Source organism: Papaver somniferum, chromosome 10 (assembly GCF_003573695.1).
Source record: "Papaver somniferum cultivar HN1 chromosome 10, ASM357369v1, whole genome shotgun sequence".
Classification (NCBI taxonomy): domain Eukaryota; kingdom Viridiplantae; phylum Streptophyta; class Magnoliopsida; order Ranunculales; family Papaveraceae; genus Papaver; species Papaver somniferum.
Genome location: NC_039367.1, coordinates 156,158,697 through 156,179,583, shown reverse-complemented (window position 1 = coordinate 156,179,583; position 20,887 = coordinate 156,158,697). Strand labels below are relative to the sequence as shown.

General features: G+C 34.3%; 1 protein-coding gene, 1 long non-coding RNA gene and 1 pseudogene across 2 annotated transcripts; 2 read left to right on the top strand and 1 right to left on the bottom strand.

Annotated features, from left to right (window-relative positions):
* The first annotated feature begins 986 nt into the window (after positions 1-986).
* Positions 987-3,531, top strand: LOC113319323. Its single transcript, XR_003345361.1, has 2 exons — positions 987-1,095; positions 3,259-3,531. It is a non-coding gene; the product is annotated as an uncharacterized LOC113319323 (long non-coding RNA).
* Positions 3,532-5,452: 1,921 nt separating this feature from the next.
* Positions 5,453-6,984, top strand: LOC113316638 (hexokinase-2-like). The gene is made up of 4 exons (XM_026564796.1): positions 5,453-5,527; positions 5,871-5,966; positions 6,553-6,603; positions 6,705-6,984. Exons 1-4 carry the CDS (start codon positions 5,453-5,455, stop codon positions 6,921-6,923), a joined length of 441 nt encoding a protein of 146 aa, XP_026420581.1. The 3' UTR covers positions 6,924-6,984.
* A 7,781-nt stretch (positions 6,985-14,765) lies between these two features.
* On the bottom strand, positions 14,766-20,278 carry LOC113316635 (annotated as a pseudogene).
* Positions 20,279-20,887: the final 609 nt, after the last annotated feature.

The window sequence follows — 20,887 nt, the reverse complement described above, 5'->3', positions numbered from 1 at the left end:
CTTAATTTTCTTTTTGTGGGTGATAGAGGTGGTTCTTGTGGGTATTTATATGCAGTAGTTGAAAGCTTAAGGCGGTTTAGATTTAGAAGTATACCGACTTGGGGTAGGTTTCTGTTTTTGTAAAAGAAAACACAAAATCTGTATGCTTTGTATACTTTGGTCTCATTGGTTGGTTTATTTTCATACGGATTGACATGACCTAAGAATAGAACCTCGACGGCTCGACCCCCAGCTTTTGAATCTGCAATGAGGAAGCATAGACCTTTCATCCGCACACTGCTTATTTCTTTCGTTTTAGCAGTTCTATATTCATTCAACTCACCTGTCCGCACTTAGAACTTCCATACATATCAGATGAATTGACGAGCCACGGCAATATTTAGACTTGATGCAAACATCGATCTGCAGTTTTGTCTTCATAATAAATAAAATAATCACACGTACTACGAGTTTAAATTTAACATGTTTTTTCAATAAAATAAAGCGTGTTCGCATAGTAAAAATTATAGCAAGAGATGTTGTATGATCAAATTATCGTTGCCAAAGGTTTCATGTCAGTAGTTTGACCTGGATCCGGCATTCTCACTAGTCTAGAAGGGGCTCTTAACCACGCTTTTAAATGACAGAGCAATTACGTGAATAAGGTTTTACGAACAAATCCCGTCATATAACATGAAAATAGTAGGGCCCATAATTTAACGGAAACAAACTGTCATTTTAAAACGTGATAAAATTATACGGTCCGTGATTTAATGACTAACCATTAAATGACGGGATATATCCGACATATTTTTTTAGTTTTAATACACCCATCGCTAGTATTCTATTATGCACCCAGAAATGGCTAACCACATTTGATGCCGCGTTTCTACTAGTTAAATAATGGTTAGCCACCGGCTCATTTGCCACAAGTCTGTTACATATGGTGCAGTATGGTCTTATTCCGATAAACCCAAGACCAAAATAGATGGTTTCCTCTTCTTTCTCTTTTTCTATCGATAATTAGGGAATTCCGATTCTGATATTACTCTTCAAGCTTATCTCAGTTTTTTTTTGGTCGACTAACCTAAGAGGAGAAGAACAAGAAGGTATCGAGTAAGTTTCAGATCCTTCTCATCTCTGAATCTAGATTTTGCTTAAGTTTATGTCTGGTAAAAAACAATTTGATTTTTGGAGACCAAAATTATACCTAATAAGATGCAAAGATTTTGATTTGATAAATTTGTTTAGGTAGCAATTGGAAAAGAATAATTGAGTTTAGTTCTAGTGCATGAATGGGTTTCTAAATCTATATTCAGAATTGCTCAGACCTATTTTGTTTTTTATTGAGAATTGTTGTTTATTGAGAAATTTGGTTAGAAAAGGTCTATTCTGCTTGATTTGATGGAATTTATATCTTGGTGCCTAATTATGAACTCTGTAGTGTGTTGATTTTGTTCTTTATTTATGTTTCATGTTAGTAAATTTTATCCAAATCTAGGTTATAACTACATGCACACTGCATTGCCAACTTGCTTTCCACTTTAGCTTTATTGAAATTGAGTGATCTTAGAAGATTAAGAAGAGAGGCAATAATAAAATGATATGAAATTCGGGTTATATTGTGATTTGGCAGTAGGTGTGTGCGCTATGCTAGGTGTATGTGTAGGAGAGTAAGTGTAAGCAGAGGGATGTAATTGCATTGCTCGCAGCGGTATCTAACACCGAAATTTAGAGTGTTGCAGGCATTACATAAGAAATTGTTATTTTAATAACAACTGTTTTGATCGAAAGGCTACCTAGTTAATATATGAGAGTGGGTAAAGTGCCGTAGAGTACGTTTCTATTGTTTTTCTTTGGCAGGAAAACTCTTGTGCACTGAAGCATCTCTGTTTCTCTGGTTTAACTCATATTATTTATTTATAGACACTTGATATGCGACATATTCGATAGTTAATTATTCTTCAAGTGGATGTACATCATCCGGTGTACTAGAAGTCAACTTGTAAATTATTGGTACAGGCCGTGGTGCATAGTAGTGCACGTCCTAGGATTTATTCTTCATTGTAATTCAGTCTGAAGGACAAACAGATGAATAAACTATTTAGAAGCTGGTATTGACTCCGCCGTCGGAGAATTAAGATATAAGTATTGCATTAATTTAATTATACAGTTTTGTATGTCATTTTTAGCACCTGGCCAAATAGAATATTTCCCTTTCCCCTTGGATACTTGATAGTTTCAGCACAATGAGCGCAAACTTGTATAACACATTATATCACAAAATGAATGTGCATTAGGAATGTCTCAAGGCATACATATTTCTTTGCTGACTATAGATTAACCACTATTGGTAAGAGACAATGAAGCTTATCGTCTATACTGAAAGTTTTTCTGAATTTGAGGTTCTGGGTAAAATGTGTGATTTAGTGCAGTTCTATGGTCGTCTATTACTAGTTGCCTTTTTATCTTTAACTTGTCTCGTTTAGTATTTTTAGAGTTCAGCTTCAGCTTAACATATCTAACTTGATCCTTGGTTCTGGTCTTCTGGACCACTTCTGTGTCGTTTGATTAGCGTAGAAGTTCCCAATAGGTTGTTTTAGTAGTTTGTTTGATGCAATCTGGCTGATGATGTCTGTTTAATTGATTTTTTTTCAATTCGACTGTTTGGATTTACATACTTCATTCTGTCTGATTTGGCTATCTTTTGTCACTCCCGTAATAGGATGTTATTGTTTTTATTTTCATATCTCATTTAGGTTAACTTTAACTTGAAGTGATGTCTGTTAGACCTCCAAGCAAAAAATGGATGCGTGCAGAACGGTAGTCAGCTGCATTTGTGGCAGGAGGTGAATCCTTTATCAGGTTCAAAAAAGAGATTCTAGGGGAAGATAGGTTATATCTCTGTGTATCCCAGTTACAAAACTGATTTGTGTAAACTTAGAGCAGTTATGGGAACCACAAAAGACACTGATGAGCCATTTATACATTCCTCTCAAGCTACCCTAATTTTTTATTGCAACGATCAAGGATAAGAGTAGGCCTGATAAGAGTCGGCATATTGTTTTAGAATCCCTAAAACTACGAGGTCCTAATGTGAATGCTTTTGAGGATCCTTTTGTATTTATTGTCATAGCTAAAGAATCTTCCCTAAAGGAACGAACTTAGATGATAACAGTAATTTGTAAGAAGATGCATTTATAAGTTTAACCTTTTTTAATTGATTAGTTACTTCATTTTATCAAAGTGTTGTACTGATTGTTAGTTATGATGTTACAGGGATATTTAGAAGAGGCAGAAGTTCAACACCAGTAAGTGTCCCAACAAAAGCTAATTCAGCATTAACCATAGCTTCAGATAAAATTTATCAGTACTGGTTATTGAGTGGGATTTTTCGTTAACAAAAGCTTATTATGATGCATAATGTATTTTCTGAATTTTTTACTTTGGGTGTCAATTGAATTTAATCTTTCTATTCAGATAATGTATTCAATTATGATAAGAATATTGAGTTGCAATTAATTTGAGTTTAATCCTTTTTATTTTTTTATATTTATTACAACCGAGTAAGGGTTTTTTTTACTATAATTACACAACTCTGATGCAAATTGCTTCGGGTTAATTCGAAAGGATGAACATTACAATTTTTTCGATTTTACACGAACTCGTTCCAACTCAAAAAAGAAAAATCAAATTGTTTCCAATTTATTACAATTGAAATGTCGATTTTTGATTATGTAACTAAATTTTGATGCAAATCGCCTCTATTCGAAATGATGAAGTTCCAATTTCTTCAACTTTACTTGAACTCGTTCCAATTCGTTCAAATTTTCACCAAAAAATATTCAAATTTTTTTTTATTTACTACGGTTGAACTGTGAGTTTTGGTTATGTAACTAAATCTTGATGCAAAATGCCTCAATTCGAGAGGACAAACTAAGTTCCAATTCTTCAATTTTACTCGAACTCGATCAAGTTTTTATTAAAAAATATTCAAATTGTTTTTGGTTTATCACAGTTGAAGTGTCAGAGTTTTGATTATGTAACTAAATCTTGATGCAAATCTCCTCAATTCGAAAGGAGAAGTTCCAATTCTTCAATTTTACTCGAACCCTTTCCGATTTGATCGAATTTTCATCAAAAAATATTCAATTTATTACAATCGAAGTGTCGAGTTTTGATTATGTAACTAAATTTTGATGCAAATCGCCTCAATTCGAAAGGATGAAGTTCCAATTTCTTCAATTTTAATCGAACCTGTTCTAGTTTGATCGAAAATGTCGGATGGATAGTGAAATTAGTATGAGCGAAATGTCATGTATCTCAAAATCATCCTCGTGATCCAAAATCGAAATCTACCTAAAATCAGTATAATATACCAATTATGATAATTACAAAATTGTGATATTCGTGTCACTACAATTCTATTCTAATATTATTTGTTAGATGGATAATAAAATTAGTATGAGCGAAATGTTATGTAACTCAAAATCAGCCTGCTGACCAAATCTGAAACATAAACCTAAAATAGTTTAATAATACAGGTTATGCTATTTTGAGCGCCGGTGATTATCGATTGGCGAAATCCACCTGTCACTGCAATCCCACTCTCATATTTATTGTCATATCGAAAATGAAAGAATGAGTGAAGCAAACATTTGACCATATAATTACTAAAAATGTTATGTAACTCAAAATCGGCTTCGTGACCCAAAATACGAAACTTAAACCTATAATCGGTTTAATAATACGAATTATGTTATTTTGAGCACGACAATCACCAATCCAAATGTCACTACAATCTCATCCTCATATTTATTAGCAGGTGGATAATGAAAACGTGACAAATATTTATTTAAAAAAATATGCCTTCAGACGAGTGTTCAATTTCAAATTTCAGAATCTCGTTCATTATCAATTCATTTTCGAAAACTCTTCCTGGACAATCCTCGGTTTGGAAGTTCATTTTCGAAAACTCAACAGAAATCCACTTCAATTATTCAGATTCATCATCGTATATAATGTTAGAATTTGTGTCTGGGTTGAATACTGATGATCATTCCTATTATTTGGATTGAATATATTTTTTACTTTTATTTATTTTGTGTTGAAGGTGTATACATATTACATTTTCTAGATTAGATTTATATTATATACATAGTTGAAATTCAACATCCAAATTTTTTCTAATTTATAAATATTCCTTGAGATTTTTTTCCTATCGAACGAAGAAGATCGATAATAAAACCGAATAAACGAGTTCTTCGGAGCATAAAAGAACCCCACATGCTTCTCACACACTTGTCTCAATCTGTATGAAAATCCAAAACCAAATCTCTGCCGTTCAAAAATCTTTACCATCCGTACGAGGATCCTTAGCCGCCGTCCAAATATTCTAGTTTATCTCCACTCACTTTTATCGTTCTCTTTCTCGGCCTCTTCTCTAACTCCGCCTCTTCGGCGAAACCCTAAGATGCTTCTATTTTCTTCTACTCTCTCAATCTTTTCCGTTGAAGCAGAAGAAGATCTGGTTGATGGAGCTGGAAAGGTAATATATTTAACTCATGAATCTTAGAAATAGCTTAAGATTTCCCTTTAAACAGAAACCTCTCTCACGGTCTCACCTTCCTTCGTGGAGAATATGAGTGCAACCAAGTGGTACTTTTCCATAACGAATACATGGAGATTAACTTGTATGGATCGGAATTGATATGTAATTCTCCAGATTCTGAAAACACAAATCTCAGTAATTAAGATCTAAACTAAAATATTTAGAATCTGCCGGTTGGGTTGATTTTCCTGTGAACATCTTATTTTTATAATCTTTTAGTTTGATTTTGGTAATTTGATTTCTTAGGTTTTTGAATTTGTATCTTTGTGTGTCGGAGAAGAAACAGCGAGAAGATGCTAAGAACGAAATTGTAACCAATCTTCAAGTGAAAGAGGAGGAGATGGAGACCACGGAATTTCAATTGCCAACTAAAGAGGTTTGATTTTAGTAATGATTGAATAAAATTTTTCTCTTGATTTCACGGCTAAATTACTGCTCACAAGATTTATAGCGGTGAAATAGAATGCAATTAGTGTACACAAGATCAATGATTCTTCTCAATGCATGGGTAATTTGCATAGGTGCAGAGATGTTCCCCCAAAACTTGAATTCTTGTTATGTCAGGGTTTAAGAGTTCTTTGCCTTACAATGCTACAATCTCAAGGAAAAATTAATGTTCCTAACGGTTAACGTAAGTTTTGTTCATTGCCTGTCGGAGGCGTAGTCTACTGACTACATATTTGTGCATTACTATTTTTCTGAAGCAATATGGTCTTATCTTATTTCATTAGTGCTTTCAAGGTCATGAAGTGGTGTTTTCATGTCATGTTGACTTGGGTGGCATAATTTTTTATTAGCCCCCTCATTTTGAAATCCTGGTTTCACCACGGCTTTTGTCATGCATATATGTCTGTAGTTGAAGTAATATCAGTGTTCATGCATGGTTCATACTATGGTGTTTGTTTTTGTTCTTTTGATACTTGAACTTCTCTGATGGTGATTCTTTCTATCCCTTGTGCTAGGTTGATAAACATGTGGTGGTGGAACTAACTAAAGCCCTTGTTGCAGCTTTGGTAAGTCAATTTCTCTTTTTAGTTTAGAGTTTTCTTATGCTGTTGCTGTCTTTGCATACTGGTTCTTCAGATACAGTTTATAACTGACATTGTTGATGCAGGTGAATGATACAATTGGTACATTAGCTGGAGGCAAATACTTCAACCATGATGCTGCAGTTGCAGTTATTTTGGGAACTGGAACAAATGCAGCATATGTAGAGGGCGCACAAGACATTCCTATGTGGCATGGTCTCCTACCTAAACCAAGAGATGTATTATGTACCCTTCACTGTTATCACTCCTTAGAAAATTTATCCTACTTCGGATATGCTAAGTGATCAATTTAATCAGTTAAAACATCTAAATAAAGCAAAGCATGCATCTGGCAGTTAAAAGAAATATTCTAAATTTTTCTTTCTAATTCGCTAGGTAATCAAATTGGAGTGGGGTGACAAACCCTTAGTGAAATGTGAATTATGTAGGACTCCTGAAATGTCTGCCATGCATCATGATAGTCCCCAGATTTGAGAGTGGTTGGGAGAAAATTGAAGGACATGTTTGGGGTATGGTTTTGTTTGTTCCCTCCTATATAGTTGAACTCCTTACTCATTTTCCCATTAATATCACCTTCGTCATTTGGTCTTTGCTTTCGAGGAACTTCAGAAAAAACCGGTTGCACTTGTATATGTTGATACTAAGCTGCTAATTGATGAAAATTATGATCGTATGATTTTTGAAATCACTAATCCAAGAGCGATATTGTGCGATAGAGATGATGCAGTGCTTAGGGAAGTTTCAAGACATGACACAGTTAAGTGGCCAAAAGCCTATGTAACTCCTGTGTTGTGCGATAGAGATGATGCAGTGCTTGGGGAAGTTTCAGACATGACACTTAAGTGGCCAAAAGCCTATGTAACTCCTGTAGGAGAGTGGCGAAGGTGACAATAGATTGATTACTGTTCTAATTTTCAACGTGTTAAAATAATTAATAAAAGAATATTTTGTTTTTTTTGAAAAAATAATTAGTAAAGTTATTTTAGATTTAGTTTGAAATCATAATTTTGTATCATGTCTGGATTCCAATATCAGTTTCAGATACCCAGTACATGAATCTGAACGAATTTCAATACACCAAATTTGAATATGACCACAAAATCGATCATATTAGTATTTTTATTTTTGTAAAGATATCTCCATTATAACTAGGGATGATCATGGGGAGGGTGTGGGGCGGGGATCTCGTATCCCAGTCACTGCCCCGTTCAAAAAAAAACCCACACCCTCCCCATTACCCGCTTGATCTGGGACGGGGCGGGTATGGGAAATACCCGTACGGGGCGGGTTTTTTACGGGTTACCCATAACATTAAGCTCAAATATGATGAGTTAATTTAATAATCAATATCTAAGTTCAACCAATAATAATAATAATAATTTAAAATTTCAAACTCATAAATTCATCGTAAAACAAGCAAAGAAAAACAAATTGGTCTATAAACGAGCATCACTCATTTTAGTTTAATTATTTCTTATCAAGTATCTTCCTCCATGTTGATCACCTCATCGTCTGCTTCAGTTTCTTCCCAAAATGTTTCACCATCGAATTTTGATCCACCTAGCCAAAATAAGAAAGTGTATCATATAACCATAATGATGTATTAAATGTAAAAAAAAAAAAAATTCAATAAAAAGAGAATTTCATTACCATTCAGCATATCCCATAGCCAGTCTTGAGCGCACATCAAAGCTTCCAACGTTTTTGGATGAAGTCTATTACGTTGGACACTCACAAGTCTACCTCCGGTACTAAAAGCTGATTCGGAAGCTATCGTTGAAACTGGAATCGCTAAAATATCTCTAGCCATACACTGCAAGACTGGATATTTAATCCCATTTGTGTTCCACCATGCTAGTATGTCAAAATTACCAATCTTAGGTAAAAGATCTTCTTCTAAGTAATTGGTTAATTCTGACTTAACAGTACTAGTAGGAGCAGTATTAGAGACAAACATATCAAACTTTTCCAAAGGATCTACGTCATCGTTAAAACCATGCATCTCTGAAGTGAAAGACAAATCATTTTGGCTAACAGATGTTTCAGTAAATTTTACTTTCAGTTCATACTCCGTCGCCAAATCAACGCATAAATCGCGTACTCGATCAATTTCGATTTTTGAAAAAGCTTGACCATAAATTTGTGGAAAATAAAACTCAATCAATTTCATCTTAAGATCTAACATAATTGCTACGGCCATTACTCCATTGATCACAAACCAATACTCTTCAAACTTCTCTATCATTTCATATGTCATTTCCTTAATCACACCAACTTTAGATTTTTTCCACTCATTTAATGACAATCTAATATCACAAAACTTGGAAAGAAAAGGTTGGTGGTAGGATATTTTACTCCGGAAAACTTCTCTGTGAAGGTATAAAATATCTTAAGTTTGTCGCACATTTCCTTTGCCAACAACCAATCTTCATCATCTGGCAAACAATCATATTATGGCTCACGTTGCTTTAGTCGAGCAAAAACCTTCTGATACTTAATAGCAGTATTAAGCATCAGGTATGTTGAGTTCTATCTTGTCTCACAATCAAGAACTAACTTATTTATACTCGAAATACTTAGTTGACGGGCGGCCTCTTCAAATTTCTCAACTCGTTTTGGTGTTGCTTTCCAGTAAGCAACACTATTACGAATCAATTCGATTGCTCCTTTGATCCCCTCTAATCCTTTCTTGACTATAAGAGCTAATATGTGTGCACAACAACGCATATGAAAAATATCTCCACCCGACAGTAAGTTACTTGATAATTTTTCTAGGAGAAGTTGGATCATAAGATCATTAGTGGAACAATTATCTACAGTAAGAGTGGATACTTTACCATCGATATTCCAGTCTAGCAGACACTCCATTAATGCGGCTGACAGGACTTCAGCCGTGTGCGTACATGGCACATACATAAACCTAATACAAAATAAAATTTAGATGGTTGATTAGACCGTACTACGTAGCAACTAGTAATTAATCAGTAACAAAATTAATGGTAGTGATTTTTCATTTATGACGTGCATATCCAATGCCTGAAATCATTAAATGAATACACGTACCTGATAATTCTGCTTTGCAAGATCCACGATTCATCGATGAAATGAGCCGTAATAACCATGTATCCTTTCTTTTGCTTACTAGTCCACATATCAGTAGTCAACGCAATTTTACCTTGATGTTTTTGTAGCACCTCCATTGTTTTAGTTTTTTCTTCATCATAGATTTTAAGGATATCCCTTTTAATTATGCTCCGAGATACCACCTTAAACAACGGTTGAAGCGCATTTGAATATCGTCTAAATCCGGCATGTTCAACGATGGAAAGAGGATACTCGTGTATGATTATCATATAAGCAAGTTCCTTCCTAGCGAACGATTGATCAAAACTGTACGTGTTAAGATGACTTCTTCCGTCATTTTTTTTACTCGAAGTGATTATTCATTGTCTTATGTCTTGCTGTTTACGTCGAGGACATCTTTTCATGTGTGCGTGTAGGTGCTTAGTCCCATTTGTGTTTTTTCCTCCTAATGGTTTATGAAAATATTTGCAAACTGCTTTGTCTTCCCCTTTTATGTTTTTCTTTTCAAAGTGGTTCCACACTATGGATCTTTTCTTCCCTGAAACTATAGCAATTTCACCTTCGGCATTATCACAATCACCTGTAATGTTTGCCTCGGCAGTTTCACCATGGTCATCATCCATTGGAGAACTTGGAATTGTCTCGACATGGTGTTCATACTGTTCGGATTCACCTCGTGTGGATATAGTTATCATTTTGGGATCACTGTGTAATATACACATAAAGTAATATAATATATATAATAAAGAAACCTTAAATAATATAATATAATCAATACAATAATTAAATAATATAATATAATATAATTTCTTAGTTTAAATATAATATAAATAATTAATGATATCTTATACTTTTACGTTTTCTTTTATAATATAATATAATATAATTTCCTAATTTAAATATAATATAAATAATTAATGGTATCCGATAGTTTTACCGTTTCTTTTCTTTTATAATATAATATAATATAATATAATATAATTTCTTAGTTTAAATATAATATAAATAATTAATGATATCTTATAATTTTACCTTTTCTTTTATAATATAATATAATATAATATCTTAGTTTAAATATAATATAAATAATTAATAAAAATATAAAATCCTAAAATGGGAACTTACAGGGCGGGGACCCCGTCCCATCCCCGCTTCACTAATTTCGGGTATTACCCATACCCAACCCCCAACCCCGTTTGTACGGGTAAAACCCTACCCAATAGGGGCGGGTACCCACGGGAATGGGTTTGGGTGGGGCAAATGGCCATCCCTAATTATAACATATTCTAACCGTTATTATATTATCATACAATAACATATAATCATCCTGCTTTTTTAATAGCAAACATCAACCGTCATTGTATTTAACGTATAATAACCGTAATTTCTTTATGGCATACATCAACCGTTATTTTATTTTACATACAACAACTATCATAATTAACAACAAATTTTGTACGTGACTTAAAATCACAAATTTTAATTGTCATACTAAATAACATTCTCTGTTTGTCATTTATAAAGAGTCACACCAAATAAATAACGGTTCAAATAACAGATGAAAACCGTGATAAATCTTGTTTTATAACAGACTTCATTCGTCATCTATAGCCCCTTTTGGACTAGTGTCTAGAAGTTAGAGTGTTCTTTGGCAGTGGTACAACATAGCCATGAAAGGCAACACTTTGTCTCTTCTATAGAACTATTGCGCCTGTGTTGACTCTCTCACTAAGGGTACTTCTAGTTGGTCTGGTAAATGAAATAGTTAGGGATCAAAAATCACAAGCCTTTTTTGATTGGAGGATTAGAATTTTGTTTGATCTGACATCATTCTCCTAATTAAAGAAATGGTTTAGGAGAAATTAGTCAATTTGGTTTTGTCAAGGTCGTTGGCTAGGGTAGCTAGCCAATGAAATGTTAAAATCTTGTAAGAAGCGTGATCCAACAGTCATGTATCTTTATGGCTTTAAAACTAATAGTTTGATGCTCAATTTCATGAGCATAACTAAAAATAAAAATTAGACATCCTTTTTATACCCTTGATTCTAAATAGGTGATTATAAAAGGGGATATAAGTGAAGAATTTGAATCTTTACTCGGTATCAGCTATGATGTTCATCGAGCTTCTTTGGCTATAATTACCAAACGATTTTTTGTATAGTTCTTATTCTAGCTCCACTGTGATGGCAATGGTAGTATACAAAAGAAATTTCTGATGTTGGAGTAAACTGAGTTGCAAATCAAGGTGGTCTTAGAAAATGACATCTGACAATCTTGTAATTTGCATCTGTTAGCATTATGTAATCTGTGTCAGTCACAAGAGCGATAATCAAAGTTTTGTTAGTTAGTATATGTGTTTGCTAGTCGTAGTCTAGTCTTGGTTAAGGGACAGTTATGTTGTTGAGTCTCTTCTTTCTCTTCTCCGTATAATTATATCTTATACTCTTCCTTTGTTCTGATTGAAAATACTGCCTATTTATAGTGGATTTGACAAGATCAACTTCTTCCTTCATGGGTTCTCTCGTGCTCATTTGTTGAAACTCATCTTTTTGTTCTTGGCTGCACCACATCCCTAAATGTCTGGCAAACTTTAGAGAATAATTTCAATTCTAGAGTCAAATCTCGTCCAATGTAGTTGTAGAATGATATCCTGCACCTAAAGAAGGGTTCTGATTCCATGCAAGCTTACGTTAATCGTGCTAAATCTATTGCTCGTCAGCTTGCTGAAGGAAGTAGACCTGTTCTTGATGAAGATCTTGTTTTGTTGGTACTGCAACAATAAAATATTGAAATAATGATGTTAGAAACAAATTTCTGAAAAAACTTAAATAAACACTTAATGGAAACTACAAACTGAGGGCAGAGTCCCGGGTTCAACACCCTGTCTTTGACACGATAGTTCACCGATAGGCCTCAAAATGAGTGATGCCTATACCACGTGGTGAAATCGTATCCAGGATAAAACTGCCCGTTGCAAATACTATAAACACTATAATATTTGTCCATTCTTACGAACTCAACAGCAGTGTCACGGAATATAAAAACAAAACAGAAGGAGAAAGACGAAAAAAAGAAGGATAGTAGCTTCTTCTGGACACAAATTAAAATGAAGAAACCAAAAGGTTTATATAGTGGAAAAGAGAGATAATCGAGAATAATGTGCATTAACAACGAATTAAAGAGAATATGATTTTGTAATAAAACCAAAATAAATTTCCATTAATTCAAGATTTTCCAAAACGGTAAAAAACAGTTACGCAATTAACTGCACATTATCTGGACCGGGCCTAATAGGCAAGCAGGCAAAGCCCCACTTGCGGGCAACAAAATGTCATGTTCTGATGCGGGTTTTCATTAAAAAAAAAAAAACGGACTGATTATTAGGTGCACAAATTAGAAGGGTTGAAAAAGCATTATATATATACTTTAACTTGGGGAGAAATGTGTTTAGTTTGTTTATCTCTTTTTTTCGGCTTCACCTCTCCTGCACCTTTTTTATTTTTTTGTCTGTCTTCTTTTTGTTCTTCCCCATAGTCTCCAAATACACACCACCAGCATGAGGCAGAGTTTTTCTTTTTATTAATGATCAACTAGATTGAAGCCTTAATTGAATGTTTCTATAAAAGTGCTGATTTCATTTGCCCTAATCTATGTTGCTATTGTGAATTACCTCTTGATGGTTGACGGCTTTCTTTAATTCTTGATAATTATGATGTTGTCGATATTTTGATTAAATGATGTTTAATTTTTAGAATTTATATATGCAAACAAGTGATTTTTGGTAGAATTTTTGAAGCTTTTAGGTATATTCATATATAAATAGATTAAGTGTGGACTTTAATGGAAGTCAAGCTGTAATTGTGTGTCTTCTATTAGTTTAATTTGTGCAAAAGAAACAATTACAGGGGAAAAAAGATGTTAGTCCACTTCGGGGCAAATTTGCTCCGGAAAAGGCCATGACATTATGTCAACATAAAAATAAAAACAGAAATAAATTAATCCTCTCTAAGTCATACGCCTTCATATTAAATACAAATTTTATTTGATATTAGAATATTTAAAGAAAGATTTCAAAAGAATTTTGTCCAAAAAGGTAAGTCTTGGTTGACCTATGCCCACAGCGTAAGAACGAGCCCGAGCCTTAAGCCCAAGCCTTATGGTGGATTTGGATGTAGAATTTTAAAGGTGGAATTCATGGGTCCAGGGGATTTAGTAGAATTACGTTTCTCTCTATATGTTTGGTTGCACGAATCTTTGGAATCACGTTTCCTATGGGATTCAGTTTTTCAGCAAATCCTTCATATGGAGTCCGACCCCTCCCCCCTAAGATTTGCTGGGAAACTTATCAAGGGATTTATGGACCCACTTTCTTTTAACTCTAAATCTCATATATATGCTATTTTAAGATTTGAAGGTAATACCAAACGGTACAAAGACTTTAATACAATAAAACTTTATAAATCCTAGGAATTTATATTGAGTTACCAAACACGTAAGGAATTTACATGATTCCCAGAATTCGTAATCCCGTGGGATTATAAATTCCTGGAAACGGTGAATTCAGCAAACAAATCCACCATTAGTGAAGACAAGTATTGTTAGCCTCACCCGTTCCACCCACATTATTTGTCTAACTATCTATAAAGGAATAGTTAAATAGTTGAGCTCCTCTTTAGTTATATCCTATGTATAACTAGAGGTCATATTTCATTCACTCATAAGAAAATGAGCAAGTTCCCTTAGAGACTCAAAGGTCATAAGTTTCATTCCCGCCAAGACTACAAAACCGAAACAATAAAACTCATTTTCTCCAACATATTCTTCACATCCTTAATATCTGAATTTTAATGCGTTTTTAACCTCAATCTATACTCAATAACTTGAGAGATTTGACATTTCTTATTTATTTGACATTATAAATAATAAAGTCTGTTATTTCTTACGCAAACGAAATTTTGTCTTGCAAAGGTAAAAACATATTCTCCATTATCCTAAAAAAAAAAATTTAACCTAAAAACAAAAACAGAAGAATTTGAAAGAACTTAAGCCCTTTCACCACGAATACGCCTTGCTAGTTGAATATCTTTAGGCATGATGGTAACTCTCTTGGCATGAATTGCACACAAGTTGGTATCCTCGAACAACCCAACCAAATAAGCTTCAGCAGCCTCTTGAAGGGCAAGAACAGCATCACTCTGGAACCGAGATCTGTCTTGAAATCCTGAGCAATTTCACGAACTAATCTCTGGAAAGGCAACTTCCTGATCAAAAGTTCAGTACTCTTCTGGTATTTCCTGATCTCACGAAGAGCAACAGTTCCTGGACGATAACGATGTGGCTTCTTAACTCCACCAGTTGTTGCTGCTGATTTCCTCGCAACCTTGGAGGCCTTCCTTGCAACCACAGTGGCCAGTTGCTTCCTGGGAGCTTTATCTCGTGTAGACTTACGAACGGTCTGCTTAGCACGAGCCTTGATAATGAAACGAAGTGGAAATCTAAAGGGAGAGAAGGAAATAACGAAACAAAGAGGAAATTTAGGGTTTGTGTATCGTAGAGGTGGTGGTGCATGTGGAAATTTATATTAGTGGTCAAGGCGGTTTAGAAGTATCCGAACGTGAGATAGGTTTCCTTTTCTAAAAGAAAGAAAACGCGCAATCTGTATGCTCTGTATACTTTGCTCTCATTGGTTAGTTCGTACACATACGGATTAACAACACTGACCTAAAGATAGAAAGAACTACAACACCCAGCTTTTGAATCCCACTGTTCTGCAATGAGGAGGCATATACCTTTCATGCTCACACTGCTTGTTTCATTCGCTTTAGCAGTTCTAAATCCATTGAACTCACCTGCAACATTCAGTACCATGATTTCAGTGCAGACATTTTCATTTTCAAACATATTAAAGCATTAGAGAGGCCTTGGAGCATTCCTTTTACAATATATGCCAATAACAGGAAGTTCATAACTGAATAACAAACCTAGTAAAAAACAAGAAAAATAGACGACTACGTGTTGGGATATATGTTTTAAAATAATTATTTTGTACAGTTATATCAACAATTTGAGCTTGGCCTAGTGGTTAAGCATTTTGGACCTTGAGGGATAGGTCTCAGGATCGAATCCCTGAATCCCTCCCCCTACTGATGGGTGTATATATATAAATAATATATATAACACTAGTCCAGGAGAGGTCTCTTGAATTTGGAAAGTAGTTTTTGCTCCTTTTTAAAAAGTTTTTTTTCAAAATGTTTTCACAAGTTTTAATTACAGATTAAATAGTATTTATTCTGGCATAAATTACTTGACCATATTTGGACTGTTACACAGGATTTTATGGAGACAATTAAAACCAAAATTTATTCCCATTAATTTTGTCTTAATTGCGAAGGCTATAATAAGCCAGTTTTGAGAAACAGAAAAGTAAGAGTTTTCCATATACTGTTTTTGTGAATCAAGAGACCAAGTTTTTTCTGAGCAAGATTAAAAGAGTGAAAGTGATCGATTTCTCATTGTGTGCGTGAGAGATCGACGAGAGTTTTTCTCGGCTGTTTTATCCTGGGGACGTTGTGACAAAGAAAAACTGCTTGCACAAAACTCAAGACAGAGCAACGAAACGTTTTAAAGAGAGCGACCTGATCGTGACTCAGCTGCAATCCAATTTTTGTGTTTAACCTTTGCTTTGCAGGAGTGAAATGAACAATAGTTCTAACACTACGGCATAGCACACCGGCACTCCCATCAAGGGTCAATGGGTATTATACATATATACTCTTACACACTTCCGGTTTAACAACAAAATTGATAGTTTCTCTCCATCTCAGAAAAGTAAAAATAAGTGCTGTCTTAAATTTACCAAAACATAACAAAAGCCTAAGAGCTTCCAGACAGGAAAGTCACTAGTTTCTCTAGTGATATCTTCCATTGGGATTCCATTATTTTGTAACTTTTTATCTTTTTGACCTACCACTGGTAGCATTGCTTTGTACATTCTTCCTCTTTTTATATATTTCTCTCTTTAATCTAAAAAAACTAAAAAACTTCGATTAATCTTTTTTAGTTTTTACTTCAAACAACTCATCACCATGACTTATCTAGTGTTGACCAGAAATGAAATGAATCCTTTTTTTTTATCATTGTTTTCGTCGGTGATTTCCCTAATCAGATTTGGGATTTCAGCAGACTTCCATTGTCTACTTAGGTTACAAGCCGAATGAAAAATTGCCATATTTATTGCTTGAAAGTTTTTCCTCGAGGGAGTAGTGCTCCAATTAGCAATTTCAAAATATTTAATTTGTTCTTCTTTGTAGTTTAATCTTCTTTCTGTTTGCTCAGCATGGATTTTTCTGATTATATTTATTAGATTGCAGGAATCTGATTCAATCACCATTCTGTTCTCTAATTCTGCTGCCCATTTGAGCGTTACATGAGCTGCTAGCTAATTAATCTCTAAGTTACTCCTTTGCAGATACCCCCAATTTATGGCTCCTGCGCAGGCTCCTGTGAAATTAAAGAGCATCAGAGCTATTCCATAACAATTCAGGTTAGTATTGAACACTATTGCCATGTTTAATTTCATAGTGAAAAGGGGTGGAGGTATCCAATTTATCCTGAATTCTATAATTTGTTCTTCAGCCTCTTTCCTGGTATAATCTATATGCATGAAATTCTTTTGGATTTTGCTTTCAACTTCTTTTCTAGTATTCATGAAGAGTTTTATTTCCTTGGCAATTTGAGCAGCAATAAAAGTAGGTCTGTAAAAATTGATATTACATCTTTCTTTCAAAACATGCTGAAGAACAATGAGACATAAAATCACCCAATTTGTGTTTGTAGTGTTTCTTCCTAGCAAATAAGATAACCAGATGTGAAAATCTTGGAATTGACTATAAATGAGTATAGGGTCTATCTTTAGTTCAATCCAAATTTGGACAATACATAAAAAGATGGGTTAGAGACTCCCTTTGGCAATTGCATATTTTGCAGGTATCTTCAATGTAGCTTAAGATTTTACCAATCTTTTCTCCAGTTAACAAGATATTATGAGCAACTTTCCAGATGAAAAGTTTTATGGAAGGACTAGTATCTAGTTTCCATATTGCTTTCCAATTTTTATTTCTACTAATTCTATGACCCTTTTCCTTAGTTAATTCTTTGTATAAAGAATTCATAGTGAATTTTCCATTTTTAGTAAGTGGCCAGATAACTTTATCATCCTGGTCTTGGTGAATAGTTATCTTTTTGATATTATTGAAAATTTCAGATAGTATCTCTTCAATCCACTGATTTTGGTTTATGATCAGATCCTTTACTTTTTGTATATTTTCTGAGAAATTTGGTGGTTTTGTAAGTGGTTCCTTTTGATTTGGAATCCACTTTTCCTCCCAAATTTTTGTTTGGTTACCATTACCTATTTCCCAAGTGCCAAATTTTTGTATATTCCTTATTCTAGTGAGAATACCTTTCCAAATCCAAGAACCAGTAGGTTTTGGTTTAGTGGAGATATGCATTATGTCTCCTTCAAGATAATATTTTTCCTGCATCACCTGTGCTCCGAAAGAGTTAGGTTGTTTCATCATTCTCCATCCCATGTTGGAGATGATTAGGCCTGCACATCAGCCAGTCGACCCGGTTTTTAGGCGAAACCGTCCACCGAACCGACCAGGGGTAGGTTTTTAAATATAAACCGTGGCCAAGCCGACCATCACTCGGTTCGATTTTAAACCGATCCGAGTCGTCTCAGTTCCGTACCGGTTTTAAACTGTGTCAGCCTGGCTGACAGTTTTACTCCTGAAATTTTCCTGAAATTTTTCCCTGCCATCAAATTCAGAACAAGCTAAAAACTTTTTATTTAAAACACAAACACACCATGTATAACTAACATAACTATATAAGTTCTTTAAAACTTCAAAGTTACTGAGTTTTGAGTTTGACTAACATAAAATGTCTGATAAACATGAAAATAAACTGTAAAGTTCTTAAAGACTTTAACTAACATAACTGAAGGAAAATATTGTTAAAAGTTTAACATAAAGGTGTTAAAACCAGCACTTCCATAGTTCCTTTCCATCTCAAGTCTGCAAAACAAGATTTGAATTTCAACAATCATTAATCAAGTATCATTGGATGATCAAACTCCTCCGGTACTGGATAAGCACCCTATATTGCTGCAACAAGCGATACAAAAAGGGTATTCAATAAAAACATCTCTAATTCAAGCACAAAGAATCTATAATCAAAATTTATCATTAAATTACCAATCAATTAATCAAGCACACAATTGATGAATACAAAAAGGGTATTCAATAAAAACATCTCTAATTCGTGTTCATATACAGATAATCTATAATCAAAATGTATCATTCAATTACCAATTTACCAACAAAAAAATCAGAACAAAAAATCAAGAAAACCTAACATTTATAAACCTAAGATTTCATTCAAAACCCCAAATCTGATTTATATATAACAACTAACAAGTTAGAAGCTATGTAAACCTAGGGTTTCATTTCAAACCCCAAATCTGATTTATGTGAACTTACATAAACCTAGGGTTTCGTTAAAACCCCAAATCAACATGTAATTGATATCATAGATTCTTATGATCAATCGAGACCCAACAAGTAACAATCAGAAAAAGAAAAGAAACAAATATCAAATCAAACACTCACAACAGTCAACATCGATATGAATAAAAAGAGAAGACCATCTATAAAAAAAAAGAAAGAAAACAAGGAAACGAATTAGAGTCTTTGACTTACAGTTACTTGTGGTGGTGGCGTTACTGGTGTAAGATCATGAATGATTATTGATTAATCGATGCTGCTATAAGAGTGAGAGTGAGAAGAAAAAGAGAAGCGTCCGCTAGAGAACTGAGAAAGAAATGAATCAAATGAAAAGAAAAAAGAAGTTTTATGGATGTTAGGGTTAGTATAATGGATGGCTAGGATTAGGGATAAGAAGAAATGGAAGGCTAGGATTTAATCGGTACTAATTGGCTCGGCTCGGCCGGCTTTTCTCCTCATACCGTGCACCGAGCCATGGGATAGCCGGTTATGAAATCAGGTACCGTCACCGCCGTTAGCTAATCGGTGCGGCTCGGCTTCGTGTCGGTGTAGCCGGTTTCGGCTCGGTGTGTCGGCCCGGTCGATTTCTTGTGCAGGCCTAGAGATGATAGCTCTATTGAATTTTTCTAGATTCATGAGACTTAGTCCCCTTCATCTTTGTCTTTGCATAAGGAAATCCAAGCTTTTGGATATATACCTTTTCTCTTTCCTTGTTCACTTACCCAAAAGAAGTCTCTCTGAATTTTATTCATTTCCTCTATTGTAGCTTTGGAGATTTTGAAAGTACTCATCTGGTAATTAGCCATTATAGAAGTAACATGTTTTAACATTACTACATTTCTTGTAGGATTTATGGTCTTGCCTTTCCATCCTTCCATTCTTCCTTTTAGGGTAACAATGATAGGGTAGAAAGCTTTAGTTTTAGATTTGTTAGTAAATAGAGGATATCCAAGATATTTATCAGTTAGAGGTATTGGTTCTATGCCCATCTTTCCAGTAATATCTTGGATCATATCAGGTTGAGTATTTTTACTGAAAAAGATGCCATACTTGTTTAAATTATCAGTTTCCCTGAGCAGTTACCAAAATTCTGTAGGATAGTGAGGATATTTTGGGCTTCCTCCTCACCGGCCTTAGAGAATATTATGCAATCATCTGCAAAAAGAAGATGACTAACTAGTGGTGCTTTTTTAACTACTCTTATTCCATGTAATTTTCCATCTAATTATTCATCTTGCATTAGATTTCTAGACAGAACCTCCATACATATTATGAAAAGATATAGGGATAGGGGATCCCCTTGTCTCAACCCCCTAGTGGGTTTGAAGAATTCACAAGGAACTCCATTCAAAAGGATAGCTAAATTGGTTGTGGATATGCATTGCAGTATAACATCACAACATTTACTAGAGAATCCCATTTTCTTTAGTACCACTTTTGACATATCTATTTTAAGACCCATACAACCTTGGTTGTCTCTTCTAATCCTCATATTGTGTATTATTTCATGTTCAACCATGGTGTTAAAATTTATCTTTCTTCATGGTATGAAGGAAAACTGATAAGGTGATATAATTTGTCCTAGAAGAGGTTTCATT

Coding starts and splice junctions, on each gene's coding strand:
- LOC113316638 (XM_026564796.1), top strand. CDS start 5,453: ATGCTTCTATTTTCTTCTACTCTCTCAATCTTTTCCGTTGAAGCAGAA. Junction 5,528..5,870: donor TGGTTGATGGAGCTGGAAAG/GTAATATATTTA, acceptor GTGTCGGAGAAG/AAACAGCGAGAAGATGCTAA. Junction 5,967..6,552: donor TTCAATTGCCAACTAAAGAG/GTTTGATTTTAG, acceptor CCCTTGTGCTAG/GTTGATAAACATGTGGTGGT.